The 14,856-nt window shown below is 51.6% G+C and overlaps 1 protein-coding gene across 7 annotated transcripts in view; it reads right to left on the bottom strand.

The window, feature by feature from the left end:
• Positions 1 to 72: 72 nt before the first annotated feature.
• FGFR1 (fibroblast growth factor receptor 1) overlaps positions 73 to 14,856 on the bottom strand; it is a 49,271-nt gene continuing 34,487 nt past the window's right edge. For 2 of the 7 annotated variants that reach the window (XM_070408421.1, XM_070408423.1), the window contains 15 exons: positions 13,952 to 14,035; positions 13,503 to 13,675; positions 11,185 to 11,308; positions 10,262 to 10,452; positions 8,240 to 8,384; positions 6,077 to 6,280; positions 5,098 to 5,242; positions 4,534 to 4,655; positions 3,976 to 4,086; positions 3,265 to 3,455; positions 2,366 to 2,488; positions 2,051 to 2,121; positions 1,574 to 1,711; positions 1,272 to 1,377; positions 73 to 1,155 (listed from right to left, as the gene is read on the bottom strand). In XM_070408421.1, coding sequence (XP_070264522.1) covers positions 979 to 1,155; positions 1,272 to 1,377; positions 1,574 to 1,711; positions 2,051 to 2,121; positions 2,366 to 2,488; positions 3,265 to 3,455; positions 3,976 to 4,086; positions 4,534 to 4,655; positions 5,098 to 5,242; positions 6,077 to 6,280; positions 8,240 to 8,384; positions 10,262 to 10,452; positions 11,185 to 11,308; positions 13,503 to 13,675; positions 13,952 to 14,035 — 2,105 coding nt within the window. In that variant the 3' untranslated portion in view covers positions 73 to 978. Of the gene's footprint in view, positions 1,156 to 1,271; positions 1,378 to 1,573; positions 1,712 to 2,050; positions 2,122 to 2,365; positions 2,489 to 3,264; positions 3,456 to 3,975; positions 4,087 to 4,533; positions 4,656 to 5,097; positions 5,244 to 6,076; positions 6,281 to 8,239; positions 8,385 to 10,261; positions 10,453 to 11,184; positions 11,309 to 13,502; positions 13,676 to 13,945; positions 14,036 to 14,856 lie in introns of all 7 variants that reach the window. The other 5 variants (XM_070408420.1, XM_070408422.1, XM_070408424.1 and 2 more) reach the window with 3 other exon arrangements.

Raw genomic sequence — 14,856 nt, forward strand, 5'->3', positions numbered from 1 at the left:
CAGACACAGACCAGGGCCCATCATTTTTGCTCCTTTTCGGTTGACATTCTCTCCCTTGTCACACAGCCCATATAAAAATGAAGCAGCAGCAATTTTTATTTGAGGGACCTAAACTGAAAATAGGTTTAGAACATAATTTAAAAAAATAAAACAGCAAAAGTAGCAAAAAATATATGACCTTTTAAAAAACATTTTCCTTTTTTTTTTTTTTCTTTTTTCTTTGTTTTTAATATATAGCAACTGATGTCTCCCAGCCACCAGGAGCATCTTACCCAGTGGGTAAATCTCTGGTAACAACCCTTTTAAAAAGACATGTAAATATATACTCAGATTTATACACTTTGTGTTTTCTTCATAGCTATGTACAAAGCCCCCAGTTGGGGCTGGGCCCCAGGGCCACGGCACTGCTCCCAGCCTTCGCCTCCCTGTCCTCTGGTACCAAGTATTTGGTCAGCAAAGCAAATTAGTATCAGAATTAATAAGCCAATGGCACCATCTCTCTGGAGCAGAGGTTGCCTTCAACTGAGGCCCGAAGCAGAGACTTCCCCTCCCTACTACTGTAGCCTTGAGGACGAGGCACCTGCTACCGGAACACAAGGGCTTATGGGTGGCGGTGAAGCAGACAAAACCAACACGAGAAAGCTCCGTCAGCTCTCGCCAGCCTGCCTGCTCAGCACGCTTACCTCCCATTCCCACCCCTCCAGGCAGTGCCAGGTGGCAGGGAGGGGTCTTGGTCCACCATTGGGGAGGGAACGGAGTGGCCATCAGCAAGTACCAGCCTCCCTACTCCTCTCTCTCATAAGCAGGTTGAGAGGAGGAGGAGGAAGAGAGGCGAACTCAGTGGGGTGAAGGCCTCAGGTAGGCAGCTGGCTCCCGCCAGCAGGGAAGGGGCAAAGGGGAGGCAGTGAGTCCTGTGGGGAGTGATGGGTGAGTTACAGCTGATGATGGAGTTGGGGGAGGGCAGTGCTGGGGTGCTAGTCAGCGTCGTTTGAGTCCGCCATTGGCAAGCTGGGCTGGGTGTCGGGGCAGACAGGGCTCCTCAGGCAACGGCTCATGAGAGAAGACAGAATCTTCCCCCGAGGAGCAGGTAGAGCTTCGGGTGTCGGGAAAGCTGGGAGAGTATTGGTCCAGGGGCATTGACAGGTCCAGATACTCCTGTGATGGGAGAAACAGAAGAGCAACGGATCAGCACTCTCCTCCCTGCGGCGGTTTAATTCACAGAGACGCACCGAAGTGATGACGACTGAAGGGCTAGCACGGGACAGCCTCACCTGGTTGGAGGTCAAGGCCACAATGCGGTCCAGGTCTTCTACCAGCTGCTTGAAGGTAGGCCTCTGAGAGGGTACTGCATGCCAACAATCCCGCATCATCATGTACCTGCGGCAGGATTGTAAGGTCGGAGGAGGAAACACGTAAGTGGAGAGATTAAGTAGCTTACGGAGGAGGAACTGTGCGAGGAGTGACCAGGAGTGGCTGTTTTCCCTAGCTAAACACCCCTTTTCTTCCTCTTCCCGGCAAACCCGCTCGGTCTCCAGGGCCTAGCTCAGGACCTTGGGCATCTTCTCATGCTTACAGCTCGTTGGTGCAGTTGCTGGGCTTGTCCATACGATGACCCTCCTTCAGCAGCTTGAACAGCTCCTCCACAGGCACGCCAGGATATGGGGAACCTCCCAGAGTGAAGATTTCCCACAGGAGCACCCCAAAAGACCACCTGTGGATGAGCACAGAGCCCATGGGTGTTGTGGGCACAGGAATGGGCCAACCTAAAATCCTTTCCATCTCTCCTTCCCCAGCATGTCAGATACTCATCCCGAACCCACCCTCTCCAATGAAAACCCTTAATTCCCAGGGGAATACCAGGGGGGGAGCAGAAAACAGATGGGCCTTTCCACCGCCAGGAACAAAGTAAATGGTTATATACAACATATTGTTTTGTTTTCTCCTTGAAATAGAAGGGGACCCTCTTCAATTCAGAGGGGAGGACAGGACTCTATTGTACCAGACATTTTCTATCCCAAGTGTCCCTGGCAATTGCCCATGTCAAACTCACACATCACTCTGGTGGGTGTAGATCCGGTCAAACAATGCCTCGGGTGCCATCCACTTCACAGGCAGTCGGCCCTGCAAGCAGCATGGGGAAGTTGGGGTGGCCCAGGGCAGAGCAATGAGGGAGTAGGGAGGGAGGGAGCGGGGTACGTGAGGGACTGGACGTGGGAAGGAATGCACACATTCAGCTCATCCCACCAGTTTCTCAGGCAAAGCCACCTGCCCTGGGCTACAGCAGAGAAGTGCACAGGGGAGAAAGCCTGGCACAGCAGAGTCTTGGGGCAGAGGACATGCATCTAGTGGCCTCATCAGCACTTACATTGGTTGTCTTTTTATAGTAGTCGATGTGGTGAATGTCCCGAGCGAGGCCAAAGTCCGCAATCTTCATCACATTGTCCTCCGTCACCAGGACATTCCTGGCAGCCAGGTCTCGGTGTATGCACTGTGGAGACAGGAGGGGAAGCCGGGGGAGGAGAGATGGGAGAGAGGAGGGTGGGATGCAGGTGAGGCCATAAAACTGTAGACACGTATCCGCGTCCAGCTGTCTGAGTCACACTGCACTCCAGCACTCACTTTGCAGCTGGCAGGCAGGCCCAGCTACTCCCAGGCTTTCTCCTGCTACACTGCTCACCTCCTAAACATGCCAGTTCCCTGCTACAAGGTCCCTCTTCTCCACTTCAGACTCAGCCATTCAATCACCCCCAGCTCCCGGCTTTTCGATCACTTTAGCAAGCCCCCCTGTATTTGCCTCCTCTCCTGGTCCTTCCAACTCTTAGCTTTGGATCTGTACCCGGAAAGGTGAACCTTGATGCTTCTATCCAATCTATACGGAAGTGTGCTCACGAGCCCCATCTCCCCAGGCCCAGCATAACTGCACTGGGCTGGGGCCCAAAGCCAGCATTTACTGAGCACCCAAAACTGGTCCTTAACACTCTCACTCTTCATATTTCTCCCATAATCGTTACTTTATATTTGAAGAAACAGAAAATGTTAAGTAGCTGCCCGAGGCTGCTCAGAAAGTGGCAGTGCACAGATCTGAACCTAGCCCAGGCCACACAGGTTACACTGGCTCTCCTGACTTTGGTGTCCCCTGAGAGCCTAAGACAGCACATAGAGTCAGTCAGTGCTCAGTCTACCATTCCACCAAGGACAGAGAGTCATAAGCTGGACATCTGTTCCTACCCCGACATCACCCAGGGGGGCCGGCAGATGCCATACCTTCTTGGAGGCGAGATACTCCATGCCTCGGGCCACCTGGTAGGCGCAGGATACCAGGTCCTTGGAGGAGAGCTGCTCCTCGGGGTTGTGGCTGGGGTTGTAACAGTATTCCAGCCCAGGAGGCCTCCGGGCCTGCAGGTACTCGCGGAGGTTGCCCTTGGAGGCATACTCCACGATGACGTACAAAGGACCTGGGGAGGAGGGGGCGGGTGATTGTGGATGGAGAGGCCATCAGGCCAGTACGTAGGTTTCACTTCACCTGGAGAAAACCCCACACTCAATAGCACACCCTGACCTAAGCTCCCCTCTAGGGAACCAGGGAAATTCATTCCACTGCTCAGAAAGAGTCAGGGAACTAATTCTTCCCAGCATAGTCCAGAAAGCTACCAAACAAAACTGGGCTTAATAGCCCTAATCTCGACCACTATTACTACTCACCTGTTCCTATCCACACAGTGTCTTTGAATCTAGGTACCTGTATTCTCAGATGAATACAAAGGGGAATCAGCTCAGACCCCATACATTCCAACTACTGCTAACCCTGCCTCTCTCTTTATGCCGCTTCCCTACATGGCTAACAGATGCCTGGTCACCGATACCCCAGCTCAGTATCTTCTCCCTGGCAGATACTGTATGGGAGCAGCAGGCCCAGGTTCCCATCTGAGACCCTCCCCCAGAGCGGGTGGGAGCGCGGCCTGGCTCAGTGCCTACCATCCTGTGTGCAGGCCCCCAGCAGGTTGATGATGTTCTTGTGCTTCCCGATCATCTTCATCATCTCCATTTCTGAGATCAGGTCAGACAGGTCTTTCTCTGTTGCATCCGCTTTGCACACAAACAAGAGAAGGGGAGGAGACTTGTTTACTTTGGGAGGGAGGGCGACAGGAGAAAAGCCAAGGGATGGGGATGAGGTGAGGTGTATGCCCGAAGCGTCCCTTTTCTCCTCGAGTGGCTTCTCTCATCCCCTTTCCCTTCCCTCTCGTGACAGCCATTGTGGAAATATGTGGCGCTGAGTCGGGCAGCAGATATGGTAAGGACAGTTAGCTAGCAATGGAATTTAGAATGAACACCTGACCACAACCCAGGCTGGCCCCAGGTCATGGCACTCCCCGGGGGCAGAGTGCCCCCTCCACTCTCAGGCCACCCTAGGCAGGCGTGTAGCAGGTGTGGGCAAGGAAAGAGCACCAGAGAGGGTGTTCCACTTGGCCCAAGGCCCACAGTTCGCTTGGCAAGGGAAGGGGCCGTTTTTACCAGGACGGAAGCATCACTTACACTTCAACATCTTCACAGCCACTTTGGTCACACGGTTGGGTTTGTCCTTGTCCAGGCCAATGGCTTCTGCCAACACCACCTGCCCAAAGCAGCCCTCTCCCAGGGGTTTGCCTAGAACCAGTCTTTGGGGAAACAAAGGGTGGTGTAAGATGGGGCTGGTGAAGTTCAAGGGCATCCCATCACTACTTCTCCATATTTCACCCAACTGGGTGGAAATTACTTCTGGATACACCTGGTGCACCTTCACTCCCTAGAACAGAGATGGCGAACCTTTTGAGCTCGGCGTGTCAGCATTTTGAAAAACCCTAACTTAACTCTGGTGCCGTGTCACATATAGAAATTTTTTGACATTTGCAACCATAGTAAAACAAAGATTTATATTTTTGATATTTATTTTATATATTTAAATGCCATTTAACAAAGAAAAATCAACCAAAAAAATGAGTTCGCATGTCACCTCTGACACGCGTGTCATAGGTTTGGCATCACTGCCCTAGAAGGTACATACAACTCCCACCATCAGAATTACACGCAGGGGACTTCCTCACAAGCTGAGAGAATTACCTGTCTCGAGGCAGCTCCCAGCGAGGGTCTTCGGGAAGCTCATACTCAGAAACCCCAGCCAGCATGGGGGTTCCGCTGGAGGAGAGGCGGGAGGGCCGCACAAGCAGAACCCCCGAGTTCATGGATGCGCTGGAGTCAGCCGACACCTACAGGGAAGCGTTAGGTCACCCTTCTAGCGAGGAGGCGGGGAGTGACGCAGATTCCTCCAACTGCTAGTCAGGGCTTTTCACCAGTGGCAGAGGGATAATCTGTTATCTGATGTCCCTTCCCAGGCAGAGGGGCAGAGAGACCACAAGAGGTCAGAAGGCCGAAGGTCTAAATCGGACTTCTTTTGCCACCAACTAGCCTTACTGGGCTTCAGTTAACTCACCTTTAACACGAACAGACCTTACGTACCTCTCCCAAACGGACAGAAATGATCACTGCAACAACAGCCCTATCCTGTCCTGACTCTTTGTAAAAACCCTGCCTCTGATTATGGATTTCTAACTTTCAAAGCGCCTCCCATAATTAGCATAGTTCTGCATGAATGTTCCCTCCTCTCACAGCCTTCACCTTCTGTTCCAGTTCCTTGGAGGAGGGGAGGGTGGGCACACAGGAGAGGGCATCTTGGGACCCAATTCAGGCCTTCCTTTCTATTCTGTATCTTTGCACCTCTAACTGGCCTTTGGGGATAGTTCCAACGTGCAGTAGCCAATGCACATTTGCCCCAGCTAGGACTTTCTCCCGATCCATGTGCCAGGTGGGCAGGGGACTTGCAGCTGGGGTATGGTGGGCATCTGGAATTCATGGGCTGGGCACCTGACAAGGGAGCACCTGGGTCAGGACATTCCCCTGCCCCTGGCCCACAGCCAGAAAGCAAAGCTGGAAGCAGTAGGCTGGGGACAGTGGGGAGGCAGGCAGTTAGAGGTTCCTCGAGAAGCCCCTGGGGGCACAGGGAGAGAAGGGAGGCAGAGCGTGCAAATCCCCTATCTACTTTCTGTTACCTGTCTGCGCAGAGGAATGCTCTTGGCCAGCTTATGCACGGCCATCTGGCTATGGAAGTCGCTCTTCTTGGTGCCACTCTTCATCTTGTAGATGATGACAGACCCCACCATGCAGGAGATGAGGAAGGCCCCCGTGCAGTAGATGATGATCTCCAGGTACAGGGGCGAGGTCATCACTGCGGGTCTCTCTTCCAGGGCTGAGTCAGTGTGAATAGGGTGTTAGCAAGCTCCGGGGGCCCAGCCCACTAGGATCCCTAGCTCCTAGCTCCATAAGACAAACAACACCCATCTCCTTTCCTCTGGGGATCTTTAGGGCAGAGAAGAATCCTAGCTAGGATTGGGGCTCTGGCATGGAGCAGATCAGGTATCTCGTGCTCCTTGGAGCTTGCTGATCCTGACCCGCATCCTCCAGGAGGGATGAGCTAGAACCATCTTGCTACACGTGGCCCATCCTCATTAATTCAGGAGCCCTTTGCTCAGTTGGACTGCTGGGCTGCACGGGAACCAGGTACCCTGCAAGGGGCGGATGGCATTCCTCTGGGTGCCTTTCTCAGCCTCCTCATGAAAGCATGTGGCCCTTCTCTGCAGCGCCTCAGCTCGGTGTGCACACACCTATCACCTGGGGCAGACTGACCATCTTGTCTCTGATGGTTTGAGGGTGGGGATGGCACCTTGGTTATTTTCCTGTAGTCCACAGCGCCTGGCTTATAGTGGCACTTGCAGGAGGACAAATGAGGGTGGGAGGAAAGAGTGTGCCTATGTCCTCACTTCATATCTCACCTTTCACTTCTGTCGTCTGTCTCAGGTCAGATGTGTAAATATTTACACCTAGCCAAACCACAGGCAAAACTGACTAATTTCCCAACGTGTCTGCACTGCTCGAGATGAGAAGTGTAAATGTTTCTGCAGTTCTTGGGAATACTACCCACAGCCCCTAACTCCTCAAACTGAGGGGGCATGCTCTATTCTATTCTTCCATCTTCCACTTAGAATTCACCCCGTTCCCACAGAGGCCCATCCATTCAATGCACTGTTCCCTCCCACATGAGAATGGCTTACATCCAGCACCCACAGCGCTGGCTGCGGAGAACACACCATCCTCACCAGTGTGCACATCCCTTTTCCTTCCACAGCCTTCCCCCAACCCTCCCCTTTAAAACACTCCAGCCAGCCCAGAGGCAAGACCTCCCCCAAGAGGCACTGGTGTGACCCTGACTGAGCCCCAAGAGAACTTCAGGCCTGACAAGGAGACTGCAGAGCTGATATCAAGAAGTGTTTCTGTTTTTCTCTTTCCCCAGCATTGAGAAACGAAGACAAGTGAGTGGGAGCACACGCTGACAAAGACAGTGACAACGACAAAAACAGAACACTTCTCTGCCTCGAGCAGGGGCGTTATCAGACCCTGGAGGGCAAGCAGGGCAGAGGAGGAGGGAGAAGAGAGGGCGGTGTGAGCAGCAACAAGAACAGCATAGCGCCCAGACCCACATGCAGGACCCTCAGAGAGGCAGCGACAACCAACTCCAGCCCTGCAGTCACCAGCCCACCACCCGGAACAGGCTGCGGGCTCCTTCCTTCCTGGCCCAACACACAGATTCAAAGAGGATACACGGGCACCGGCAGCCCCGTGACTAGGCCTCACTCGGCTCAAGTCCACTCAGCTGGGTAGAACCTCTCCTGAGATGAGAGGGCGGCCGTACAGGAGGCGGGGCTAGCACTGCCAGCAAGCCCCTCTTTAGAGCGCCTACACTCGGTCAGAGGAGAAGTGGGGCCCTCTCTGAGACTCTGGGGAGCTGGACCAAAAGGGCCAGACAAGTCAGGGACAGTCGCTGGACCGAAGGGTGGAAGGAGCCCGCCCTGGAGGAGAGCCTGGTCAAGGTTAAATCCAGATCTCATGCATGCATTACGTGGGCCCAGGGGAGAGCCAGATGCAGGTGGACAGGTGGGAGGCCTCCGTGTTCTTGCAAACGAGGAAAGCTCCTGTGGGAGCCCGAGGAATCGACTCTCACGGTTGGACAGATGGCTGGAGCCGCCTACCGGCCCCCCGGAGCCCATTCCCTGACCTCTCCTGCCTCTGTGTCTCCCCCAGCCCCGCAATGCATGGTCCCCCCGTGCCCGTGGCGAGGGCAGGACATCGAGAGGAGAAGTACAGTGTATACCTTCCAGAACGGTCAACCATGCAGAGTGATGGGAGAGTCCGATAGAGTTACCCGCCAAGCACGTATACTCCCCCGCGTCCTCAAAGGAGACATTCCTTAAGTGAAGCACTTCCATCTCTTTGTCGGTGGTATTAACTCCGGCAGTCTAGAAGAGACAACGGAAGCAAAATGGACAAGCACCGGACGTAAGACCTCTAAGAGACACAGAGAGAGGGAGGAAGAAAGAGGGGGTGGGTAACCAGAGGAAGAGATGCTCCCCAGCGTCTCCTTTGCGACAACGAACAAACAAAACCACCAGGCAGCGAGACCTGTTAGAGGAAGAGAGTGAGACCCTGAGGAGGAACTCCGGCAGACCTGCGACGCCGCGGGCTGGTTACGACCCTTCACCAGACGCTGGCAGCCCCTGGCCCATCCAAGCATGCGGGCGGTGGGCAGCATGGAGAAATGGGGCCCGGCGGGTCGGGGGGCTGTTTGGTTTCAGGTAAAGAAAGTCAAAGGGCGCACACAGGAGGGATGGAAAGGGTGCTGCAGTCACACACACACACACACACACACACACACACACACACACGGCCTGAGGATGGTGGTTCCCTACGGAATGCCCGGTCCCTTCTCATACCCACCACTCAGACCTCCGGTCTGCACGAATGTAGTGCAGCAAGACTGTCCTGTGATGCACACACAGCCAAGGGACACACAGGAGGCACAGAGGGAGCAGACACCAACACAGTACCAAACCAAACCAGCCTCCCAGGCCGGGTATTTTTCCATGGCTCTGGGCACTAGAAACACAGCAGAATAACAGGGAGAGCTGGGTGCTGGCTTCCCCACCGGTCCCAGAAGCTTGGGGCCGAAGTCCAATTCCCAGCACAGGGCCCCATCCATCTCCCCATTACCTTTTGCCACAGGTCTGGTGACAGTGAGCCACGCAGACTGGTTAGCTTCACCAATATAATTGGAAACCTTACACACATACTCCCCGCTTTGGGCCTCTGTCACATTGAACAGGGTCAGCACTTCCGCATCCGAGCTATTAATCCCCGAATGCTGGAACAAACCAACGACACGCCAGTCAGTTGGGCAAACACTGAGATGTGGCCATACTTTGCTCCCGTGTGATGTGAAGACAGGGAGCTAAGGCAACGGAGACATTGAGATTTATCATCTTTCCCTTTCTAGGAGGACAAAAGAAGTCTGAAGCATTTGACTGCAAAATAAACTTAAAAAAAAAAAAAAAAAGCACTGCCCCCAATCAAATGCTGTTTATACTGAAGTCCTTTTTCCAAGACCACGGCAGGGACTATGAATGGCCAGGGACAGTCCGTTTCCCACACGGCAGTTTCAGCACTGGTGGTGAAGAGAAGGGATGGCCAGTAAATCTCTGGGACAGCCGAGTGAGGGGAGGATGAGGTCTAACTCTGGGACCAGGAGGTAAACCACTTTCCCAGCTTCTGGTTACTTCCTGTTGCAAGATTCACTGGAGAATTAGGCAATTACCTCCCCTGGATTAATGGAGCATTCAGGGACAATCAAATGTCTGGGAGTGACAGGAAAAAGGAAGAAAATGCCATTACTCCTCATGCTGCTTAGAATTTACCTGTGGCATTTGCTGTTTCAACTCTAATTAAGCCGTGCCCTTATCAGTCACCCTACTTGCCAGAAAGAACGTGACTTGGAAAAGAGGACCGAGACGGGGAAATGCTTGCTGGAAGGGCTATGGTCCTGAGCAACGGGGAAGCAGGCCTCCGAAGGCCTTCCTTAAGTAGCTGACCCAGAAGTCACTCTCAAAGGTCTTTAGGAACCAGCAATGCCCAACCACCTCCCATCACACCTCCATTCTGTGACCTGTCACTAGTCCTGGGGAACGTGGCTAGGTCCCTATTTAAGATGGAGCATGTGCGCCGAAAGGGTAAGGGATGAGTCCCAATCGTGGGCATGAAGCCAGACCACAGCCACTTGGGTCCCAGGAAATACTGGTCTCCTTCCCAGCACCCAGCCCAGGGGGACTGGGGTCAAGGTTACCTTCAAGATCTGGACATAAGGCAGGTTGTCCGGACCAATCTTACTCCCATTCACCTCGATGTGCTTTAGCCACTGGATGTGGGGCTGTGGGTCACTGTACACCTTACACATGAACTCCACATTGCTGCCCAGGGCCACGGTCTTGTTGGCAGGCAACCCTGCCTGCAGGATGGGCCGGTGAGGGGACCGCTCTGTGGAGGAAGGGAGAGGACAGGCTTGTCAGGAATGCTGACAGACAGCATCCCAAAGACCACAAAGGGAAGTCACTTAGCCTCTTGCTGCTACGAGTGTGGTCCAAGAGAAGCAGCCTAGCATCACCTACAAGCTTGTTGGAAATGCTGGATGGCCCAGAAGCTTCTTTTTAGACCATCTCCTCAAAACCAAGAAAGAATGCTGGTTGTGAAACTCTTTACCTTAAGATTCCTAGAATGAGATTCAGACTGTCTACAAGGAATAGGCAGTCGGAACAGCCCCTCGGGTCTCAGGTGATGCCCTGGAGTCAGCATGGACCTCCCTGAGCCCGCTTGTTCTGTACAGCAGGAACAACAGTGCCTGCCTTGCGGGGGTGCCAGGAGAATTGCAGGTGACGTGTTCAAGTGTGTAGCACACTGCTGACATTCACGAAGCAAGAGCCACTGTTATGCTGAATTTCACATCCCTACTCCAGTCCCTTCTTTCAGGAGAGACTATCAACAGCACCTTTCACTTTGTGTAGTGAGTCATAGCACGATCTGATCCTCTTGACTCAATTTACAGATACGTGAGGCACAAAGAGGAAAGTGACCTGCTTAAAGTGACAGGGCTATAAAGTGCCTCCACCATCCCGGCTCTATCCCTAACTAAAGCTGGACCTCATGGCTGGTTTCTCAACGCTCCTGCGCTCTCTCCTCTAAGCTCCCTCCTGCCGCCACTGGCATTCTTACCCACAACGTCAAGCTGGTAGGTGTGGTTAATGCTGCCGTACTCGTTCTCCACAATGCAGGTGTAGTTGCCCTTATCAGAAGGCACCACGGAGTCCATGATGATGCTCCAGGTGGCATAACGGACCTGAGGGGAAACATGCCGAAGGGCTCCACTGAGGGTGCGGAGGAAAATGCAGGCGGAAGCTGCATGGCGGCATGGGCGCCCCGGGGCACTCACCCTCCAATCTGAGCAGAGCACAGGGCCCAGGCAGCACCGGGAGACAGGACAAGGCAGGTCTGCCCACCCCAGCCCATTCACACTCAAACTCTGGATGTCTGCCCACAACAGCCAAGGCCATCATGACCTGGACAAATGTGCCTTCTGCACTCCCCCCAAATACACCAGGAACTTTCCCAAATGCTGCGCTCTATCCAGGCTGTTCCTGTGCGGGTCTGGCTCCCCGGGGAAGAGCCTGGCCCTGTCTGCCCTTGATGTCTCACTTCAAAAGCCAGCTCCTCCAGCCCGGTCAGGGGTCAGCGTTGTTCTCACTGTCCCTCTAATGAAGCACTGGTCACAGCCTGCTTTTCACGACAGCGCTCATGGACACCTGGCCCTCCTGAGACTGAAATGCTTTACGGCAGGAGTGCTGTCTTGTACCACTCACAGCACAGTGTCTTATACATAGCAACATTTAAAACGTTCCCCTATTTTTCCTGCTCTCCTGTTCTTTTCTTAATAGGATTAATGAGAAAAGAGCAGCGAGGTGGGGATGGGAGAGAAACAGGGACCATGAGGAGGATCAGAGACTCAAAAAAAGAGGTTCCAATGAAGATGTTCTTCCTACAACGTAGATGGGCAGAGAACATGGACAATTTACACAACAGGAAATGGAAATTGTTCATTAACATAAGAAAATTCTAAGTCTGTTGACAAGCAAAATAACATACAAGAAAACAAGATATTTTCATTTATTAAATCTGGGGGCAAAGGTCTAGTGAGCTTATTCTCATGCTTTGTTATGGGAGGGCGAATTAATTTATTTTTTTAAGAAAGTAACTGTTACCACAATAGAATAAAATTTAAAAATAAAATAAGGCTTTTGAACAATAATAGATACAGAGGCAGAGCTGCCTCAAACTGATTGTCAAACTGCAGTGGGAAGGCCAGAGAGAGTTGGGGGGCAGGAGGGAGGGGAGTAAGAGTTCAACCGAAGGACTTGTATGCATGCATATAAGCATAACTAATGGACATAAGACACTGGGGGGTAAGGGAGGGTAGGGGTTTGTCAAGGGCGGGGGGGAAAAAAGGACACTTATGTAATACCCTTTGTAATACTGTAAGCGAAAAATAAAAAAAAAAAAAATAAAAAAAAATAAAATAAGGCTATACTCAACTCATTACCCATATCATCCTCCATCAGAGCAAATGTCACAATAGAAATTTTATATCTTCCCATTGTACTTTGAACTCTCTCTTGCCTAGTATACTCTCTGGAAAGACATGTGTTCAAAGAAATGTTCATGTAATAAATGAATGTGAATAAATTTCTTTTTTAAATATATTTTATTGAATTTTTTTTACAGAGAAGAAGGGAGAGGGATAGAGAGTTAGAAACATCGATGAGAGAGATCGATCAGCTGCCTCCTGCACAGCCCCCAGTAGGGAAGTGCCCGCAACCCAGGTACATGCCCTTGACCGGAATCGAACCTGGGACCCCTGAGTCCGCAGGCCGACGCTCTATCCACTGAGCCAAACCGGTTCGGCGAATGTGAATAAATTTTTAAAAAAATCTAATTACAGGGAAAAAGGTAACTGAGTAGTATGCATCAAGGGCTTAAAGAAAATGCTAGCACTTTGAATTAGTAATTTCACTTCTAGCAATCTATCCTAAGGAAGAACATTTAAAAATGCCAACAAACATTTAAGTACAAAGATACTAATTGTGATATTAATTATAATATTGAAAAACTAGAAAACAACTAGTAGCACAAAATAGTTCATCAAATTACTGGACATTTAAATAATGGAATATTACGCACTTGTGAAAAGTTATCTTTAAAATGCATGGCAGAAGACTCATGCTATAATGTTAATATGTGACAAGGTAAGAAAGTACATACACGGTGTAATTAACTAACTAACTAACTAAAAACCGTATACAGAGAAAAAAGGCTGAAAAATTCAACTCCATTTGCATATTTTTGTATTTGAAATGTTTATAAAATGTATTACTTCTATAGTTAGAAAGCATTATTTGAAACAAGTAAAGGCATAGAATAAGGATTTCTTTAACCAGCTTCTCCCGTTTCTACTCTAACGCTCATACAGACACACATACCTTGTAGCCTCCAATCCTGTGGTCAGGTTTGAATTCTTTGCCATTTTTCAACCAGCGCAGTGTGGGGTTAGGAGTCCCACTGGAAGGGCATTTGAACTTTACTGTTTTGGCAGCTGGTACTGCGTGCAGTTTCTTTTCCATTTTTTCTGGAGACGTCCAGTAAGGAGCCACGGCTGCCCAGGAAAAGCCAAGAGAGACAGGCGGGGCTGGTCAGGCTCAGGAGCAAGGGCCCAGGCCAGGACCTGGAGACACCCTGCCCACCTGCCCAACACTTGTGAACAATGCCTGCACTGATCAGGATGCCCAAGGGATCCCACTGCCAAGCATCGTCACTCCATGTACCCGCTCCTCCTCCTCCCGTGCTCCAATCGCCTGAACTCCCCCTTCCCACCCAACCCAACAGCCAGACCCGAAGGGCAGTAAGGTAGGAAACAGTGTCTCACGCATACGGTTTGGTTTGGTGTTATCTGTCTCTTTCTCCTCTGAAGAGGAGTCATCATCGTCATCGTCGTCCTCCGAGGAGGGGAGAGCATCTACGAGAAGGAGAAGGGGCTCTGAGTTCCCTCCGGAGGGAGAGGTTCCTCTAGATTTCCATCCATATCAACAGCCCCTACACATACTAGTAAAGGCCAGTCCAGTGATAGATGAACGCAGACACCTTCCCCATACCGACCCCAGGCCCTCAGCGACTCTCTCTGTCAGTGGGAGAGAGACGGTTCACTAAGAACTGCACGCTCTATGCTTGTCCCTTTCCTTCCCCAACCTAATTCACTGGCCCTCTCTGCCCAGAGCTCTTTACACTTCATCAGGGGCAGCGGGCCTCTTTAGTTTAATACCACCCCGCATTCAGAGGCTCTCCCCGCTCATGGTACCGCTGCATGTGCTGGGTCTCAGAACTAGCACCCAGGGAACCTGTATCCTCCTTTGGCCTGCTAACCACTGGGAAATCAGACAGATCTAGACACACTGAGGCCAGAAGCTATTTCCAAAGCCATGAACAACTTACAGATGGAATTTTTCTAGCATTCATCTGCTAAGGTTTGGAAGCTGCTCTTTTTGCCAGAGCAGATAGGGAGCCTAATACACAGTCCACAGCTGCCATCACCTCTCCCCAACAAGTATCCATCCCTTTTAAGAGGTTCGACACACATGTGACCACCAATCGGGGCTTATGCCGGATCTTTCTCTAGTCCTTGCTAGCGCTTTCGGTGTCTGGAGGGAAATAGAGGTGTCAAGTCCCTGTTAGGGGCAGGTTCTAGAGGATGCCCAAGTGGGGCAGGTGCCAAGCGTGTACCCGGAGATTCACAAATGGCATAAAGGAAATTTCAATTCTATTTTGTTTCATCCTGCTTTT

The sequence above is a fragment of the Myotis yumanensis genome, unplaced genomic scaffold, assembly GCF_028538775.1.
Source record: "Myotis yumanensis isolate MYYU_CA2020_CCGP unplaced genomic scaffold, mMyoYum1.0.hap1 SCAF_3, whole genome shotgun sequence".
NCBI lineage: Eukaryota > Metazoa > Chordata > Mammalia > Chiroptera > Vespertilionidae > Myotis > Myotis yumanensis.